Raw genomic sequence first — 21,011 nt, forward strand, 5'->3', positions numbered from 1 at the left:
GTTCCCTTATCTTTTTCCTCCTCCTGTGACATTTTCTGCTGTACCATCCTATCATAGTTTGCATTAAATAATATCCAAAGGTCATAATTTTAAGAGTATTTGCAGTTTATGGGTGCAAATTATGGACAGCTAAACTACTGGTGCAATGATAGGAGTGAGGCCTTGTCAGCATATAACACCTGTTCTCAGAGATCTGCAGTGGTTGCCGATTTGCTACCGGGCCAAGTTCAAGGTGTTACTATTAGTATATAAAGGCCATAACAACTTGGGACCAGTTTACATATGAGATTGCCTTACTTACCCTATATAAGCCCTTTCAGCCACTTTGATTGGCAGAACTCTCGCTGTTACAGGTGCCACATAATACATGTTCCACACTTGTTGGGATGGCCAGGTTGCTAAGGGTCAAAAGAGATGTACAGTGGTACCACGGGTTAAGTACTTAATTCGTTCCGGAGGTCCATTCTTAACCTGAAACTGTTCTTAACCTGAAGCACCACTTTAGCTAATGGGGCCTCCTGCTGCTGCCACGCCGCCGGAGCACGATTTCTGTTCTCATCCTGAAGCAAAGTTCTTAACCCGAGGTACTATTTCTGGGTTAGCGGAGTCTGTAACCTGAAGCGTATGTAACCCGAGGTACCACTGTACAAGGAAGCTGCCTTGTGAGCCAGACTGAGAGATGTCTCTTGCTTCAGTACTGTCTGCAGCATAGATAGCCAATAAGTTATCCACCTCGATGTTGGTAGATTACAACTCCCATCATCCCCGATAATTGGGTATGCTGATGGGCTAATGGGGGAGGGGGAGTTAAGCAACATTTGGAGGCACAATGTTAGCTTTCTCTGGTGTACACTGACTGGCAGCAGCTCTCCCATGTTTTCATGCAAGGATCCCCCCCCCAACCTATCTGGAATTGCTAGGAATTTATTTTGGGACATTTTGCATGCAGAGCTACAGCCCCTCGTCTTATAGCGTGTGTATATACAGTGGTACCTCGGGTTACATACGCTTCAGGTTACACACTCCGCTAACCCAGAAATAGTGCTTCAGGTTAAGAACTTTGCTTCAGGATGAGAACAGAAATCGTGCTCCGGCAGCGCAGCGGCAGCAGGAGGCCCCTTTAGCTAAAGTGGTGCTTCAGGTTAAGAACCATTTCAGGTTAAGAACGGACCTCTGGAACGAATTAAGTACTTAACCTGAGGTACCACTGTATGTGTTTCTCTCTCTCTCTCTCTCTCTCTCACACACACACTTTATGTGGGCTGGGGGATAAGTGGGATCATCACTGGTGTGGAGAGAGGTGGGCTTTTTAATCCTTTGAGTCTGCTGCATTCCTGTTCAGAATCTTCCTTCTTACCCCACACTGGTTATTTACGGCGAGAGGAAAGCTTTGGCCCCAACTCCGCTTCCAGTCTAGCAACGGGATTTGTTTTTATCAACTTTTATGTGCGAGCTTAGTAACTCAGCTATCTTCTGTAGTAAACTGAGCAATGTATATTGAGCATTTAACTGTAATGAATGTTTGTTTCCTTCACATGGCCAAAGCAATTTTGTAGTGTGGTTCTGAGCTGCTTTGGAGCTGATTCTCAAACAACCTTGTAAAGTGAAATAAACTCTGAAGGGTTGGAATATACTCTAATTATCCTGTATATAGTGGTTTATATAATAAGTTTTATAGTGAGTCGTTGTGTCATAGGTCACTGTTAATTACTATATGGAACTTCAGCTGACTCTGTGATGATGATGATACTAAAGAAAACAGTAGTTAGACCATTTTCTCCCTTTAGTTTTTTTTTTAAGCTACTGCAAAACTGCCATTCTAACTTGAACATTATGTGACAACTTTCCAACTTTCCAGGTTCAAATGTTGGTTATTGTCAAGGTCACAAGCAAATACTTTATCTTGGCATGTCCTTAATTTTAAATTCAAGTATGCTGCTAAACAATTAGTTTGGATTTGCAGACTTTCTAAGATGAATCTGTTGATCATTGCTAAGCCTGTTCTGAAATTCTGACTGGAAGATACTATGCCTTAAATTAGAGTATCTTTATTAAACCTGATAAAGAAAATCATTGTAGAAGGGATTATTATGTTACACCAGATGAACAGCTTGGCTTGTTGCCAGATTTCTCTCAAGTTAATAGTTTATCTGAATTATTCATGAAAAATAAATACTTGAATGGAGTTTGGGAAAGAATATTACATTTTATGTTGATGGCAGCTTTTCCCATTTGTGAAAATGTTGTGACTGTTATAATAGTCACAATTTTTCTGAGACCTTTTCACAGTTGTTATGCTTAAGGCTCAGGGTCGCACTACATACTGTGCACAATGTAAGTACATTTTGGGTGTAACATCAGAACACAAGAAGAACCTGCCACATCTAGGCCAGCATCCTGTTCTCACAGTGTCCCACCAGATGATTATGATGACAACAATGATTATATTAATTAAATTTGTATACAGCCATTCCTCCAAAGATCACAGGCTGGTTCACAGGATGAAAATACAAAATGAGAACACAAAATACATAATAGAAACAAGAACAATCCAATAATCCCTCTCCCCCAAACACATTTAAAAGGCCATGGAATGTTAAAGAGCCCAAAGCCTGGCTTAAAGAGAAATGTTTTCACCTAGCACCTAAAGATGTGTAATGAAGGTGCCAGGCAAGTCTTCCTGGGGAGAGCATTCCACAAATGGGGAGCCACTGCAGAAAAGACCTGTTCTCATGTTGCCACCCTCTGGACCTCTTGTGGTGGTGGCACATGAAGAAGGGCCTCAGATGATGATTGCAGCGTCCAGGTCAGTTCATATGGGGAGAGGCAGTCCTTATGCCTGTGGGAAACCTGCAAGCGGAATCCAAGTGCAAGAGCCCTCTCCTTTCCTGTGGTTTCCAGCAGCTGGTATTAGGAAGCATTACTGCCTCCAGCTGTGGGGTCAGAGCAATAGCCATAATGACCAGTAGCTTTCAGTACTGTTCTCCACCATGAATTTATCCAATCCTCTTTTAAAGTCATCTGAGTTGTTGACCGTCACTGCCTACTATGGGAGAAAGTCCCATAACTGTGCACTACACAAATAAGTACTTCCTTTTTTGCAGTGCATGTGTGTTTTCTATGCATGCCCACATAGAAGTTCAATAAACTAGCACTTTAGGGAGAGTGTTTTGCTAAATCTTTATCTCTAGGAAAGTTTGGCAGCTTCTGGGAGATTCTTACATTGGGAAGTAGTAAAAGCACACACCCTGCAATTTTGCATATTACAGTCATTTTATTATTGCATTATTCCCCCATTCCCCCACACCCATTAAGGTGGTGATGTGGAAGCTGCAGTATTAGCACAATTCTTTCCTCTGCCTTTGGAATAAACTGAGGAGCCCTAGACGTATGGGAGGAATCCAGGTTGTGGCTTCTCCCCTCCCATTGTTATTTCCGTTTCCAGGAAAGACAAAACTTGCGGGGGAAATGGCCCTGTGCTACCTTCTTTTTTAGCCTCTGAAGGAGTCATGCAAAAGGAGCTCCCACAATATAATATAAGACAGAGGGACTTGGCATACCACTTCATTCTGATAAATATATAGTTTGGTTCCAAGCTTACCTGCTTTAACAATTAACCTCTCATTCTTTATCTATTTTTATGTATCGAGAGTTTTATTGCATTGGCAGATTAACAGAAACCTAATCAGTTTGTTATGTGCTCTAAAATATTACCCATTTGATTTACCCAGTTAACTGTTTTGTATGTATGAAAGTGGCATATAATAGCTGCAAGATCACATTTTATGTGCTTAACCAGGAAGTGCTTTTGCTTCTCAGCCAAAAGACTGTGAAATACAAAATCTTCTCTTGAGACTGATTAGCAATAATAGATAAAATAAAGAATGATGTGCACAATGAGGTACGGTTTAAATAGAGGAAATTGTAATGGGAAGTAGCTACATTGGTAGCAGATGGATTTGGTTCCTTTATCTTGGTGATACTGGAAATTCAAGACTAGCTAAACTCCCCTCACCCCCTTCCAGTTTCCACTTGAAAAATAAGGATAAAAGGAACAAAGTTGTTTTAATTTGCTGAAATACTGATATCCTTACCTTTTCTTTCACCCTTAAAAAAACAGGCAATTTTTATGATTCCTACGAACCCCCCTCCAACATTCCGGAAGCCAGAGCTTTGGTCTGATGAATTCACTGATTTTGTGAAAAAATGTTTGGTGAAGAATCCTGAGCAGAGAGCAACTGCAACCCAACTTTTGCAGGTCAGTATTCAGCTGTGTTCCCTAGGGAAGCTTGGATTTATGCCCCCAGCAGATGTAATCCAACATAGTCTGGATGGCACCATATTGGCTATTCCCTGATCCAGAGAGACAGTTCTGGGAAACCTTTTCCACTTACCCAGCTTTCTTAAAAACTTAAAATATTTGGTATTGGTTTTAGTCACTGTTGAATTTTGCATGTTGCTCCCTCCTTCATTCTTCCTGCCCTCATTCTGGAACTCCCCAAACCATTTCTATCAGCTAGCAAATCTGAGTCTGCTTTATTTGAACTGTTTCTCCCTCCTTGTCCTCTCCAACCCTCTGCTTTCCATCGTTCCTTATTTTCCTACTTACCTTTGTCATTCTTGAATACTTTTGTTGCAGTATAATTTTGGGTTTTAGTTCTTTTCTTTTGTGACAGTGGGCAAAAAATGCAAATCCAAGTGTGGCCCAACTTCATTTTAGTACTGTGTTTCTACACAGGTAGGAAGCACACTGTCCTGTCCTCATGCAGCTTTGTTGATGGATATTAAGACTCTAATTGTAACCATGCTTACCTGGTTTAAAGATTAAAAACACAATTACAACAATCCGCTAGAAACTTATTTATTTCATAAAAATTATGCACTGCTTGATTGTAAAAAAAAGCCTTAAAGTGGTTTACAAAAAGATAAAACAAGATAATCAAGACAAAATTACAACAGTACTGTAAAACATAGGTAAAGGTAAAAGTACCCCTGACCGTTAGGTCCAGTCGCGGACGACTCTGGGGTTGCGCGCTCATCTCGCTCTATAGGCCAAGGGAGCCGGCATACAGCTTCTGGGTCATGTGGCCAGCATGACTAAGCCGCTTCTGGCAAACCAGAGCAGCGCACGGAAATGCTGTTTACCTTCCTGCCGGAGCGGTACCTATTTATCTACTTGCACTTGATGTGCTTTTGAACTGCTAGGTGGGCAAGAGCTGGGACCGAACAACAGGATCTCACCCCGTCACAGGGATTCGAACTGCTGACCTTCCAATCTGCAAGCCCAAGAGGCTCTGTAGTTTAGACCACAGCACCATCCGTGTCCCACACTTTAAAACATATAAAGGTTAAAATACTAAAACAGAGTAAAATAACGTCAATGATCATATGTATAAATAAGGCACAATTCATTGATCCAAATCCTCTTCCCAACGACACAGACATGCTTGCTATAAATTATTCAGCTAAAATTCACCCCCCACTTTCAACCACAGCAATAAAAACCAGCAGTTAAAGAGGAGAGATGCCGCCACTGAAAAAGGTCATCTCTCTTATTACCACCTTGTGACCACAATAGTCCTGCAACCATGTTCCATGTGGCATGGGATATGGGGGAAGAACTTCATTTTATAGTTTACAAATCTGATGCTGGGAATAAGGTGATATCTGTGCAATAAAAACACAGCCTTGAGGAGAGACATCCAGGCTTTGTGCAGAAAATGGATAATGGTGCATTACTTGCACTAAAATGTGATTGTGTGGGAAGTTCCTGTGCTGAAGTTACAAAGAGTTTGCTCTGACTTTTGTAAGAGAAAAAATCAGCAATATTTTTAGCAACTTTTAATAGCGAAGCAAAATATATTTTTGAGAGCATAGCCTATTAGGACATATCAAGGACCATTAGGACATATCAAGAGTCAAGAGCACAATTTATGAGCTTTCTCCTTTAAAAAAAACACACCAGAAAACAAACAAGCACCAAACCCTATGGGGCAGGAGTCCACTAATAAAGTCCCATCAGTGGAAACTAGCACAAGGGGACTTCCTCCATCTTCTCTCTGCAAGCTCCTGAAATTGGCTGTTGGGGGTTGGGAAAAACCCCAGAACAGTGTGCAGGGGTAGGAGAGGGGGACCATTCAATCTGGCAAGGTGACATGCTTGCCCTGATGGGTGGTATAATTGACATAATGCAACACTGAATTTCTCTCTTGGGTTTTTATTAGATAAAGTGGTTTAAAATTCCAGTTGGAATTTTAATGTACAAATGTTAATAGAAAGAATAGGAAAGCAGGTGATCTATAATGAATGTCTTGAATATCTTCTGTAGATTTTTCAGTTTCATTGTTCTGTATGGGACAATGACAATAAAGATATCGTATCGTATCGTAAACAGCCATATTCACACTAGTGACAGAATACATGCCAGTTCTTAAACAGGAGTGTAAATTATATCAAAATAGGTGGGTTTTCTTGATTTCTTCAATATCATTTGGACAGTCTGAGGGTTTTAATTTTACTTCATTTTTATTTCATCATTGTAGGTGGCCCAGCGCTCATGTAACTGTGGCTTAGCAAGAATGATAAAACATGGAGGTTCCCAGATTACACATTGTGGTTGTAGCACTTTCCCTCCAGTTCTGCTACCCATGGCTAACCATGGTTTGGCGTAATGTCACAACTTAACCTTGACTTGTAGTTTGTTTTCCCCAGACAAATCACAGGTGGTAAACCAGGAACAAACTTTGGTTACAGCTTATGGTTTGCCTGGAGCAAAACAAGCCACTAGCCTGGGTTTTGATGGAATGCTAAGCCAAACCATGGCTGGTGTGAACCAGTTCAGTGGCTCAGTGATTCAATTTATGTGGATCATTATATTGCCTGCTCTGCTTATGGCCACTAACTTGCATTGTCAGCTTGTTAAGATGAAATAAATACTGTAACTGAATGCATTAAAAAGTTTATTTTTCTATGTCAGGCTATCTTCTCTTTGTTTATTTACCACCTAATTCACATTTCCTTTGGACAATTATATCCTTAACTGTAAAGCAGTTGTGATTTGTAGTAACATTCTCCTCATGGTTGCTGTTTACCTAAACAAACAAAATGGAAAATCCTATTTAGCTGCAAAGCGGTTAAATAGATCATATGTTCTTTTATTCCAAATTTTAATTGCTGTCCAAAGGGAAATGTTCTTTCATGCACTGGTCTGTGAAGTTGATTGACATGTTGTTTTAACATGTTACACCATATTTATACTATATGTACAGTGTCTGTGGGCTCCGTTTTGTATAACTATATAATTTTATTTTCTAGCATCCTTTTATTAAGAATGCAAAACCAGTTTCAATCCTGAGAGACTTGATTACTGAAGCTATGGAAATTAAGGCGAAAAGACATGAAGAACAGCAGAGGGAACTTGAAGAAGAAGACGAAAACTCGGTGTGTGAGAATTTAATTATGTATTTTGTAGCCAGTTCCATGGAGCTGGTTTCACGTGGTACTAAACCATGGTATAATGCTATAGAGATTAGCCTGAGCGAAGCATTGTGCTCCGCCCTCTTGCTTTTCCCCCTTGTGGCTTAGCATTGGAAATCCTGCTTTAAAACAAGCCAGTGGTTGCTAAATGAGCCATCTTCAAGCCATGGTTTATGAAGCTAGCTTGTTTAAAAAACCATTCTAGTTTTTTCTTCCAAAATGAAAATAATCTCACCAGCACTCCTCCCAGCTGTTCAGGAGATGGAATACACAAGCTGATGCTTGCTCAGGCTTGCTGAGGTTGGTCATGCCACGCTAAGTCATGGTTTAGTGTTGCATATGAACCAGCCAGTATCAACATATTTAAATGATCAGTTGTGATCAAGAGAGTTGCCCCTGGGTTTTTCTGAGTTTTATTCCTGGCAAGTGCCACGTAAAACCCCAGATTGCAAAAGCCGTTTGTAGGTTTGTTGTAAGTTTTTAATTATTAGAAAGGGGTGGGCAGTTGGCTCAAAAGCAGTCTGGCTCCCTCCATTTTAGTGGGAATGCAGTCTTGATATTTTACCTGCATTCGGGAGCAGATAGAATCAAGACTATGGGGAAAAAGTGATTGCTCAGTTTCTCATGGCCAAAACATAAACGTGCTTGAGATTGTAAATATATTCTTTCTCATAGAAAAACTACAATAAACAAAGGCATGGTGTGTGTGGACATGTAGTAACTCTGGTATGACCATCTTACCTGTTCTGGCCCTTGTTTTAATAATAATTGGCCATACAACCTTTAAAGAACATGTTAGAGAATTAAATTTATAATCTTGCCAAATACAAGCAATAATTTGAGTAGATATCTAATGGGAGTATAGCAGCAGTTTGTGAATGTCTCTCTATCAGTGTTTCGTGCTGTGTCTTTTGTGACTAGGTGACTAATCTTACCGAGGTGACTCAAAGCATTTACATTAGTAAATAGATTTCTCCTGGTATCTGCATTCCCTTTTGGCTTGACAGAGACTTCTGCAAAAAATTGAAAATGTGTGCATTCTTCAATTTGTCAAGTAAAAGGGATTTGCTTCCCTGCTCCTATATCCCAGGCATGTTCAAAGTCTGTTTCGGGGGCCTAATCCGGCCCGCTGATTGGTTTAATCCAGCCCCTGTGGCAGTTTATTTCCTAGGGTAAAATCCTAAAAAAACCTCATCAACTTCAACCCTAAAAAAAGTTTAACAACTTTAGTTGGCCCTTTGGTCAGCCCTCACAGCCCTTCATTTCACCAAATCTGGCCCTCATTGAAAAAAGTTTGGACACCACTGTATCCTATATTATTGGACTGCTTATATAGACAAGAATATTTATTGTGACACACAGCATTCTCACCAGTTGTCGTTCTATCTAGAGAGAGAAATTCAAGTAGCATGATCAGTGGTCATTTTTTCCTTCACTGGACATCTTTTCCTTGAGGGCAGAGTTTAGAACCGTTTCTTCATCTATCAGACACGCTAAATCTTTCTTAGCACTTCTGTCCATGTAATACTGAGAGATAATCGCTATTGAGATACTGGATTTTATGAAAAGTTAGCTTGTTGTGCCTCTCTTATTAGACACCTTTAAAGAAACAGTTATGACAAACCAGCTGCAAAGTTACTTAAAACTAGTACCTTGGTTGAAGAAAAGGCTGCCAAATTTTGAGCTGCTTGATGTCAGGTTTCATAAATAAAATGAAATGATCTATTGCCCTTTAGAATTTTATTAGAGAAAAATAACCCGTGGTAATTATTTACCCAGAGGTATAGCTGCATTAGTTTCTTGCAGCAAAAACAACAGTCTTGCAGACCTTACAGAGTAACACATTCATTATGGCATATTATTTCTGGGACTGCAATCCACTTCATCAGATAACACTTCATTTGTTAGTGCCACAAGCCTGTTGTTTTCAGCATATCGTATATCCTCAAAAGTTCAACTGGCACACCTGTAGTCTGGGCAACTTTTATAAACAAGTAGCAGTGTCTACCTTCTTTGAAAGCTATGTGGAATATGGTCAATAATAGAGCTCATGAAGTTGAGTTTAGGCATGTTACAAGAATAGCTTGTCTGATGAGAATGTATTCTGACAAACTGACATGTTTTGATAGGTGTTGAGGTAACTTTACAGATTTTTTTAATTAAGTAAAAAGTCCAAGCTGAGTACTCTACAGAAGGTTAATCCCAATATCAAAGTTTAAATGTTGGTTTAAGCATTACTAAACATGATCTATCTCTTCTTTTATGCATTTTTGAAGTGTGATGCAAATTTGATTCTGATGTCAGGCAGCTGTATTATGGAAACGTAAAGCAACTCGTTGCCTGGCAGCGCCCAAGAAACATGTCCAAATATTTATTTCAAAGGATCTTTAAAGAAATGAACTAATAGTCAACTCTTAGTGTATCTTTTTGCTTCACATTTCAATATCTACATTACCACAAGATTGTTTGAAAACACTTCCTAATGACAAAAATAAAATGCTGTGCTTTTTATGGTAATAACTAAGAACAAAAAAGCAGTTAGATTTATTGGTGTAGTATGCTTGCTTCTATGTTACTAATTCCTACAGTTCAACTTCCTTATATATCTAATTACTTGATATTAACTCTTGAGAGAGTTAGAAATCAGGGAAGTTTAAAAAGAGCTGAATCACCTTCCTGTTTCTAGCCTTCTTGTTTTGCCATCATGTATTTCAAAAGTGTTTCTGAAACTATTATAGCTGGAAACCTACTTATTTTTAAGTCAGGCCAGGATTCTTTGAATTTTGTGTGCCTTTCAAAAGATGTGGGTAAATATGCTGTCCAGTTGTTGTTTAAGGCAGCCTTTTCTTATGAAATATTTTCTTAGAGCCAGGAATTAATTTTTATTTTTAATAAAGAGCAGTAGTCCCCCCCCTCCACACCTTTGCTGTAATGCCATATACATTTTATGGCTCCATTCATTTAAGTTATTCTAAATGTTAATCAAATAATTGGATCCCTATGACTTCTTGAAGAAGAGAGAGAAATCAATACAATTTTAGCTAGCACTGAAGTGTGCCCATTATTACGATAGCTTGTAAAATAGCACAATAACTTTTTATGTGCTAATTGACAATAATGATTAACCCACAGAAGTAGTGAATCTGATATATAGTTCTCTTTCACTTTACAGTATTTGTACACGTTGTCCTATTTGTTGAAAAACTTGCTCAAATGCTCAGTTTTTAGAGCTCCTGAATTTCCTCATCTTTTATGCGATCATAGGCTACTCTAGTAATTTTTTAAAAAGCAAACTGTAATTATATTCACATTTTCCCCACCCCAAAGCAGTGATGAGGTGTTTATTGTATAGAGTATTAAATTTAGTTCTTTTAAGTCCGCAAAGTTGTGCATTACACTCTACTTGTCTTTGCTGCCCTCTAGTGATCTTGCGTATATAAGACAGAGATTAGTTAAAATTGATACTGAGATCCAAGATGGATCACAAATTCTTTTCTCTTTACTAGCGATAAGGGGTGGGTGGGGAGAGATACATTTTGTTAAATTGTGCTCTGCATTACATCTTCTGAGAATCTTCAGATATTTACAAAGCAAGGTTCTGCCTGTTGAACTAATAGAATGAACATACTGTAGGGGAAGATAAAGGCTATCGGTAGCCAAGCTAACCTATTCAAACATTTTCCTGACTGGAAAATATGCCAGACCCTAATAATGAACACAACACAAATTTATTGAAATCTCTCCTAGAATACATGTCTGTGTATGTGTGTGTTTTTAAAAAGCACAAGTTCATCCAATCCATTAACTGTTAATTACTTTAAGTTACAGAACACAATTGTTTTTAAAGAATGTGCAGGAAGAATATAGGAAGCTGCCTTATACAGTGGTACCTTGGGTTAAGTACAGTGTTACCTCGGGTTACATACGCTTCAGGTTACATACGCTTCAGGTTACAGACTCTGTTAACCCAGAAATATTACCTTGGGTTAAGAACTTTGCTTCAGGATGAGAACAGAAATCGTGCTCCGGCGGCGTGGCAGCAGCAGGAGGCCCCATTAGCTAAAGTGGTGCTTCAGGTTAAGAACAGTTTCAGGTTAAGAACGGACCTCCGGAACGAATTAAGTACTTAACCTGAGGTACCACTGTACTTAATTTGTTCCAGAGGTCTGTTCTTAACCTGAAACTGTTCTTAAGGGAACTTCAATGGGAACTTACAATTATATTTTTAATTTTTCTCCCATCAGGAGGAGTGCATATACATTCCTTGTATAAGGAATATCGTGGCCCTACCTGGTGTAGTACTGAGGCATTAAACATGTCTTGAGGGAATGTCCAAACTTGTTTTTTTATGACATGATATTCTGTTTATTAGTATGTAAAGAGTTCCATATTGATTCATTAATTCATTTGAAAGCATTTATAGGCTGCTACATATTTCAAAAATCTGTAAGCTGTGTACAGTCTAAAAAACAAACACTGTATTATTAAAACAAAAGCACAACCTAAAACTAATAAAACAGGAGTATAAAAACACATAAAAGTAGATGAAAGCAAATAAAATAGAAATTCAGAGGACTCAAACATGTACCAATCTTATGGGTCAGAGAAAGCCTGGACAAAAAGACAAGGCTTCTCCAAAAGATCTGAAGCAACTGAATTTTCTTTTAGAAATGCTATCCGTTCCTTGCTTAAAATGGAAGGAACTCGAATACTAAGGGGTGCAGCATGTTGATCCTGTAATGAGGAGCTATGTTAGGATAAATGGGAGACTTAATTGATTTCTGTAGGTGGTATTGTTGTCGTCCTTACCTTCTTCACTTCATCTGAAATGTAGGTATTCTGGTTGACAAGGCGTGGATTTCACTGTGCGATTAACAGTGCATTATGGACTGTGCATGGTTCCATGTAATTTTCTGGCTTGCCAGTCTTGCAGACTTGCCCTTGGGAAGAGCACAAACACATAGGCTTGTGAACATATTTATTTTGAGTAGAAACAAATTGGAAACAAAAAGTTTTGTTTTTGGAGCACTCAACAGAAATAATCCATCAGCAAGGAGGCCCGTAAAACCCATTGCTTTCTTGCTCACTCAACCAATATTTCTTGTTGATTCCATGTTTCTTTTGGAGAGGATAGGCAAGATTAATATAATTTAGCATAGTTCAGTAATACAGCTTTCACTCATTGAGCTGAAGGAGAGTTGCATTCATGGAAGGCCCCCTTTGTGAGTGATACTGCACTGAACAGAAGCCCCTTACATTCATGATGGAGCGAAAACCTAGAGCAGGGGTAGGCAACCTAAGGCCCAGGGGCCAGATGTGGCCCAATCGCCTTCTCAATCCGCCCTGCAGACGGTCCGGGAATTGGCGTGTTTTTATATGAGTAGAATGTGTGCTTTTATTTAAAATGCATCTCTGGGTTATTTGTGGGGCATAGGAATTCGTTCATATTTTTTTTCAAAATATAGTCCGACCCACCACATGGTCTGAGGGGTGGTGAACCGGCCCGCGGCTGAAAAAGGTTGCTGACCCCTGACCTAGAGGGTTCTGCCAACCTTTCTATAGTGAAACATGAAATGAGAGGAATTTAGGGATTTCCATTGGTTACAATAGTCCTGAGTTGTTCTTTTTAATTACCTGTAAATAAATTTGCTTGAATTTATGGATTTAGATCCAAATTCGAATGACAAATTGTATTAGTGCTATTCCGTGGACGTGAAATAGAAAACTCTGATTATTGTTTATATAAAGGAGAGTATACAACTCCTGAAGGTATTTGAATCTGAAGAAATGGAGGTAGAGATATTAAAAAGTGTGGAAGGAGACATTTGAAAGAGATCTTATGTTAGAGGACTAACATATACAGCAAGGGGCAAAAGGTAGAAATTTGATTTATAAGACAAACTCAGCAGGGAATTGTGAATAGTAGCAAATTGTTCCCATGAATTTCTTCTTGTGGTGCTGTTGTTAATTGCTGATTTTCATTATGGCCAATAAACTGAGACTTATCTCTGAAACTGTGGCTCACTTAATCACTTATTTTAAAAGAAACTTCGTTAACAATGTGGTATTTAGGGTCCCCCCCACCCCGAAACAAGGTTGTGATTTTATTGATTTATAAATCAGTAGAACACACATTTAGGCATTTGAATTACACTCCACATATATTTTTTGCATATGAAAATATTTGTCTATCTGTCTGTAAATAGGCAAGAGAAAAATAACTATTCCTGAAAGACAGCCAGTGCACTTTAAGCTGAATTTATCTTACTAACTTGCAACTTTTAAAAAAAAGTAAATACAATAATGCCAGCAACCCTGATTTTTATAGTTTTAGTCTGTGTCATGGGTATCATCAGACACAGTCAGTGCTTCATAAGGACAGCAGGATCGTTTTCTTCACGATGGCACTGATTAGTGGTACGTGGCTTTTTCATTAGCCATTGAAATCCGTAGGGCTATTTTGTAAACTCAGTGTTAGGATAGACTTTTGAAGCGTATCTGGCTGGTATTATTTGGCCCTCATAGAGGGCTACAAATCAAAGAATTTGCTTTTTATTGAGTCACCTAAAATTAAACACTTAATTGGAAGCTTTTATACAATCAACAAGCAGCTCTTTTGCATTCTGATGTTTTTTTGTGGGTTGTAGAATGTGCCCTTGTAACAGGACTTGAGGCATAGAACAGCATGTTAGTCCTTAAATAGCTGGGATATTGTGCACATCCTCTAAATCTGACTTCAGAAAGAGAGTAGGATTTCCTAATAATGTTTTCAAATACTTCTATTCCATATGGGTTTTATGATTCATGAACTGGATTATCATCAGTTCTCTGTTTTACATTCCTGGCACATTACTGCCACTGATTGGAAATGCTTTTGTATCCTTTGCTGGAATTAACTCTGTTCCACGGTCCCGAAGCATCTGCTCAGCAGATACTTCTCTACAAAGTATCAACGGGTTTTCTTCTTCCCCCTTTTATCATAGCTTAACAAACCCTTTAAGTACATACAAATGAAAGGAATTGCCTTTGCCCATTGAGATTTTATTTTTTTTAAAAAAAAATTTTTTTTACATGATATGCAATGCCCTTTTGATCTCCTGGACTCATTTCTATTGAGGTTTTTATACATGTCCCTAGGGGTGGAGCCTTAGGTCACTTGTAGAGCAACTGCTTATCATGGAGAAGGCTGCAGTTGAGTCCCTGGCATCTTCAGGTAGGAGTGGGGCAGACCCCTGTCTGAAATCCTGCAGAGCTGCTACCACTCAGTGAAGGCAGTGCTGAGCTAGATGGAGCAACATCCTGACTCTATAAGGCAGCTTTCTAAGTTCTTGTTAAATTTCTGTTAAAACTACATTGGGTAACAGGACTGGGAAAGGGCTGCTGCCTGAGGCATTGAAGAGCTAGTGTTAGTGAGAGTAAACAACAGGCAAGGTGGGCAAGTCATGTGAATTAACAGTAAGGGAGATGCATATATCCTCTTTCTGTTTTTGAGATTCTTCTTTCACAGAATGCTTTCCAGTTGTTTTTGTCGTGTTGCTGGTGATGTGTAAAAACTGGGTTGTATCAAGTACAGTGGTACCTCGGGTTTAGTATTTAATTCGTTCCGGAGGTCCGTTCTTGACCTGAAACTGTTCTTAACCTGAAGCACCACTTTAGCTAATGGGGCCTCCTGCTGCTGCCGTGCTGCCGGAGCCCGATTTCTGTTCTTATCCTGAAGCAAAGTTCTTGACCTGAAGCACTATTTCTGGGTTAGTGGGGTGTGTAACCTGAAGCGTATGTAACCCGAGGTACCACTGTACTCCCCCTGATCTGCACCTGGGGGCTCCCCCTTTTGAGGATGCACTGGGGGCTGCAGGGCAGTGTGGGGCATAACCAAGTGTGCTTACTAGGGAAAGTTTTGAAGAATTATCTAGGTAGATAGGACAATAAAATACAGTGGAAAACATGACATATTTTTAAAAAATCCTTGTAGGTTATATTTCAGGTAGCTATTACAAAAAAGGGGAAAGCGTTAAATTTTTCCTTAACGTTGCTCGTTGTCCCCAACTACCATGTTAGTTCTCTCTGTGTAACATTTAAAGTAAAGGTAAAGGGACTCCTGATCATTAGGTCCAGTCGTGGCCGACTCTGGGGTTTCGGCACTCATCTCGCTTTATTGACCGAGGGAGCCAGCATACAGCTTCTGGGTCATCTGGCCAGCATGACTAAGCCGCTTCTGGCGAACCAGAGCAGCGCATGGAAACGCCGTTTACCTTCCCGCCGGAGTGGTACCTATTTATCTACTTGCACTTTTTGGTGTGCTTTCAAACTGCTAGGTTGGCAGGAGCAGGGACTGAGCAACGGGAGCTCACCCCGTCGCGGGGATTCAAACCGCCGACCTTCCGCTCGGCAAGTCCTAGGCTCTGTGGTTTAACCCACAGCGCCACCCGTGTAACATTTAACCAAGCCTAATTTATCGAGGAGCAATGAGGAAGGAGCAACAATGTTGGAGTAGTGACAAGCCTTTTAAGTAGAGATCTTTCCCTACTGCATCTGTACTGGAATGGTTTTTAGGTTTTTTACTGCTTGTGTGTTTGCTGCTCTGAGCTCCTTTAATAGTTGAGAGAGAGAAAGTGAGAATTAAAAGGTGTACCAAGCAAAACAACTAAACATTTATTTGGCTTCAAGTTGTGGAGTGGGGATGGGGAAGGAGAAGAATGGAAATGATGAACATTGGAATCTGCCACATACCAAGTCAAAGCATTGGTCCATCTAGCTCAGCACTGTCTACAGTTCTAGGCAACATCTCTCTATGATTCTAGACGGCATTCTCTCCTTGTCTTTCCTGGAGATGCTGGGGTTTGGACCTGGGACCGTCTGCATGCAAAGCAGATGCTCTACCACTGAGCTACAGCCCTTCTCCTATCCATGAAAATGACCATAAATCTTAAGTCTGACATGCCCCAAAATTCAATATGAGAAACAAGAAATGTTACAGTGTTTCACAGTGTTATAGAGCACAAGTCCATTGATTTCCATGAGTCTATTCTAAGCAGGACTTAGTTGGGTATCACCCAGAATTTAAATGTGACAAGCCATGATGTGAAGAAAGAACTAAGGCATTCAGAGTGTGTGATTGGAAATTCTTTTGTCCTCAAGATCAGTATATGTTTGGAAGTAATTTCTATTTAAACATTTTTACAGGATGAGGATGAGCTGGACTCCCATACCATGGTGAAGACAAATTCAGAAAGTGCCGGCACAATGAGAGCCACAAGTACTATGAGTGACAGTGCTCAGACAATGATTGAACATAATAGCACCATGCTTGAATCCGATTTGGGGACCATGGTGATAAATAGTGATGATGATGATGATGATGAAGATGAAGACGGAACTATGAAAAGTATGTTTAATTTTCCTTTCTGTTTAAAGCATGTTCTGTTTTCCCTCTAGATATATAAATTGTTATCAATAAATACACACTTAAAATCAGTTATGTTATGGATTCTACAAAAGAATGTTGGAGTTAAAACCTTGGGAAAGGAAGTTGTCCATGTAGATATTGGCTACATTCTTGTGGTTTGTGCAGATGAGATTCACATGTGTACTTGAGCTAGTTTTCCCTGACAACATGTCTGCCCTTGGGCAGAAAATTTCATGAACTCACAGATCTCTTCTGCAAGATGGCTTACGACCTCTGGATTGCCTTTATTAGTAATATTAGTTATAAATACTGTGCTTACTTCATGCTATATTATGGAACTAAATATAAGTTTTAAGTGTGATTTCATTTTTATTTAAGTCATTCACATAACATTTCACGTAGGATAACTGGAAAAATTAAAATATATTTTAGAACTATAGAACACTTTTCATTAAGGGCACATCAGTCAAATCCAGAGCCATTTGGAGCCAGTTCTATGATAGTCATATAGATTTATAGCCAGGAGTTAATGGTTGTAAAGGGTATATTTTTAAAAATGATGTCATAAAGCATTGGCCTGGTTTGCACATCTTGTTATGCCATGGTTAAAAATAAACTATGGTTTACCGCAAGCAAAAAAGTGTGTTGGTGCACGCTGCTCAATCATGCTCGCTTCAATCCTCCCCTTTCCCTCCTTTTCTGCAGTTGGGAGGAAACAAACCAGGATGTTGGCTTGGCCACTTTGGTTTCCGCTTGTGATTTGTTTGAAGAGAAACAAACCACAAGTGCTGGTTGTCCTGCAATGCTGAGAAGAAATAAGGGAAAGGAGTCTGGCTGAGGAAAAGGAGGTGCGGGGAGGAGCAAAAGAGGCACAATGGAGCAGTATGTAGTTCCAGCCTACATACAGTATCAAGGAAGTCATAAAACACAATAGGGATACATTTGAATTTGCAGTTAGGTATAACAGGGACAATAGAGATATAGCAACAGTTAAAAAATATATAAATTAAAACTTAGAATGGAGCAGTATGCATTAGCATGCTGCCAGTTGGTGAAAAAACACATTTTATTATAGCTTATGGCTTAATGTGTCGTGAGATGTGTAATGTGTTCACTATCTGTTCAAAAGGTAAATGTACAATGTTGGCATTAATCTAACTCCTTGTCACAAACTTTCTGTCTTTTGCTATTATAACTGCTTGCCTTTTGCCCAGTGCCTTCAAATATTAACTGAGGTTTCCAAAAGCATTTCGTCTCTCCCAACACATTCAGCTGAATGAATTAAGTTTTGCAAAAGCACTGCTGGAAGTTAGTTAAAACATTGGTGGTATGACTGTTCAGTCATAACTCCTGGCAATGTAAAGTGTCTTAATATTTTCTCTCCAGAAATGCAGAAGAAACATCAGTTGCCCATCTGATGGCTATCTTGCCATACACATATGACAAAATTAGCCTAATATAATCCATTGCTAGGATGAACTGAAGCAGCTTTATGTGCCATATTAAAGTCTGAAAAGATTTAACTTCTTTGAATGTTAGAAACATGCTTGTTGTGACTTGTAGAAGTGGAGCTGGCAATTTAAGACAGGATTTTGTTTATTTTGCAGTGCTTATGTACAGTAGACCAGGGATTTTTATCTCCAGCTAAAAGATAATAAACAGTTCTGTTGATGAGTGATGACTCTTGAGTAGAATGATTCAATCCATAAAACACTTAATACACATTTTAATTTGTGTACGATGCTGAAATAGGTATTTGCTTTATAAACTTCTGTGGATAATGGAGAGATTTATTATCAAAATCTTGAACTAATATTTAACATATGGTAGAAGGGTATTATAAAACATCATGAAGATAATGTTATGTAAAGCAAATGTAAGATTTCCAAGAAGAATAATGGATGAATTATTCTGGATGGAAATATATTCACAAAGAGACAGGCACAACTTTCCAGTCCATGGTATATGTGAAAGAGAAGGTCTAAACCACTGAGCCTCTTGGGCTTGCCAGTCGGAAGGTTGGCGGTTTGAATCCATGTGACAGGGTGAGCTCCCGCTGTTGTGTCCCAACTTCTGCCAACCTAGCAGTTTGAAAGCATACCAGTGCAAGTAGATAAATAGTTCCTGCTGCAACAGGAAGGTAAACACTGTTTCTGTGCGCTCTGGCACTCGTCATGGTCTTCCGTGTGCCAGTAGCGGTTTAGTCATGTTGGCCACATGACCCGCAAATGCTGTCTGCGGACAAACGCCAGCTCCCTTGGCCTGAAACGAGATGAGCGCTGCACTCCATAGTCACCGTTGACTGGACTTAACAGTCCAGGGGTTCTTTACCTTTTACCTTTATCTTTTATGTGCAAGATGCGCTGTGCAACTCTTAAGAAAACATTTCTTTTAATTGCAGAATGAGTACCCTCTTTTAATGTTAAGTTTCCCATACATACTCTAGCTTCTCTTATTTTTTGAAAATATACAACGCCATGGGTTTGTGGTCCATTATAACCTTTTACAGACTTGTAAAAGTCTGTAAAGTCTGGTATTGTGGTGGCAGGTTCTACCTCTGAACTTCATATATATATATATATATATATATACACACACACACACACACACACACACACACGTACATATATATATATATATATACATACACACACATAAATTATAAAACGTACCACAAAACTTATCACTTATACAATCTTTTTAGACTTCCATCAGCACCTCTCATGATCCACCGTTTTAACCACTTCTTATGCATTTCTTAACTTTATATTGCTTTTACATCTCTTAACAAATCATCCTTCCCCTTCTCCATTTTTGCAGTACTTCCAATAAAACTTCCTCACAAAACTTCTTGCAAACCTACAAATGTTGTCTGATCTTCACAAATACTTTTCAAGTAGTCCGTCTACCTCTGAACTTCTGCACTTTCATGAGATTTCTGTAGAATGCTGCCCTGCATGTAGCTGTACATCTTAGGAAGTCTTAGGATTCTCTCTGGGCATTTGGGCATAACTGAAAAGCAGTGTTCCTGATAGCATAGACCAGGGTTCAGCAGTCCTTTGGACCCATGTGCATATTTGCACACTACAACCTATTTTATTTGCTACAATAGAAAGCTTATTTCATGCTGAATTTCATTGGGGGAGAGGATCCTGTGGGCACCAGGGAAGGTCTCTATGGGTGCAGGTGCCCCTATGGGTGCCATATTACTGACCTCTGGCTTGGATAGAAGACTCTGCACATATAACAGTGTAAGCGGATGCTCTCTGTAATTGTTTTAATAAAGTCAGGAACAGAGCCTGCCACTTGGATGCCTCAAACCTGCCCACGCTTACATTTTGTTGAAACAGGCTTTAAAACAGCCCCCCTTTTGCACTGAGTGTCACTTACTAGTTATCCTGTAGATCATCACTACATTTCACTGAACACAGAGCCCTTCTTTAATCGGTACTCTGTTTATATTATTTAGGCTGGAAAAGTTCCCTCCAAATAGCAGGGGATGTGTGTTGGATTATGCCTCAGGGCAGGAAAGAAGGTTTTGGAAACAGACTGAGGCTCCTATGATGCTCTAGTTCATTTCCTGCCTTTGTTATGATGAATTCAATTATGATCACTGTTGGCACCTGTGTAATCTTCTCAGGCTAGTTGCTATTGATCTTTCTTCTGTCTTGTATTCAGACTTTCATCTTGAGTGTTCTTCCTCTCCTCCCTCAGCTTCATCTTTGAGGATCTAATGGATCTAATTGATCATGGTACATCTCTTGGATGTACGGAGAGCCATTAAAATGTACATAGCCAGAACCAATTGCTCATACAAGCAGATTCTCTTTTTGTGTCTTTCCATCCAGCACCTCTGGGTAGAAAGGTTTGTGTGCACACTTTGTCTAAATGGATGGCTTATGAGGTGTTAAAGATACCAGCGCCTTTGAGACTGACTACTCATTCCATGATGGCTGCTTCTTCTTCAGCTTTCACTGCTAATAGGCCTCTTCCTGATGTTTGTGAAGTGACTGCATGGGCGTTGCCAAATAATTTCATATGCCATTCAGCAGGTCCTTCCATAGAACATTGCACAGCTGGATGCAGTCCAGGGACCTGCCCTATTTTTCATGGAAGACAATTTTACTCG

The 21,011-nt window shown here is 39.5% G+C and overlaps 1 protein-coding gene across 3 annotated transcripts in view; it reads left to right on the forward strand.

The window, feature by feature from the left end:
- The window catches only part of STK3 (serine/threonine kinase 3), a 107,404-nt gene that overhangs the window by 33,925 nt on the left and 52,468 nt on the right, over positions 1-21,011 (forward strand). For all 3 annotated transcript variants that reach the window (XM_081013869.1, XM_081013870.1, XM_081013868.1), the window contains exons 7-9: positions 4,121-4,258; positions 7,315-7,440; positions 16,660-16,861. In XM_081013869.1, coding sequence (XP_080869995.1) covers positions 4,121-4,258; positions 7,315-7,440; positions 16,660-16,861 — 466 coding nt within the window. The remainder of the gene's footprint in view (positions 1-4,120; positions 4,259-7,314; positions 7,441-16,659; positions 16,862-21,011) is intronic.

This window comes from Podarcis pityusensis (genome assembly GCF_964106645.2).
Source record: "Podarcis pityusensis genome assembly, chromosome: 7".
In the NCBI taxonomy this organism is placed as follows: Eukaryota; Metazoa; Chordata; class Lepidosauria; order Squamata; family Lacertidae; genus Podarcis; species Podarcis pityusensis.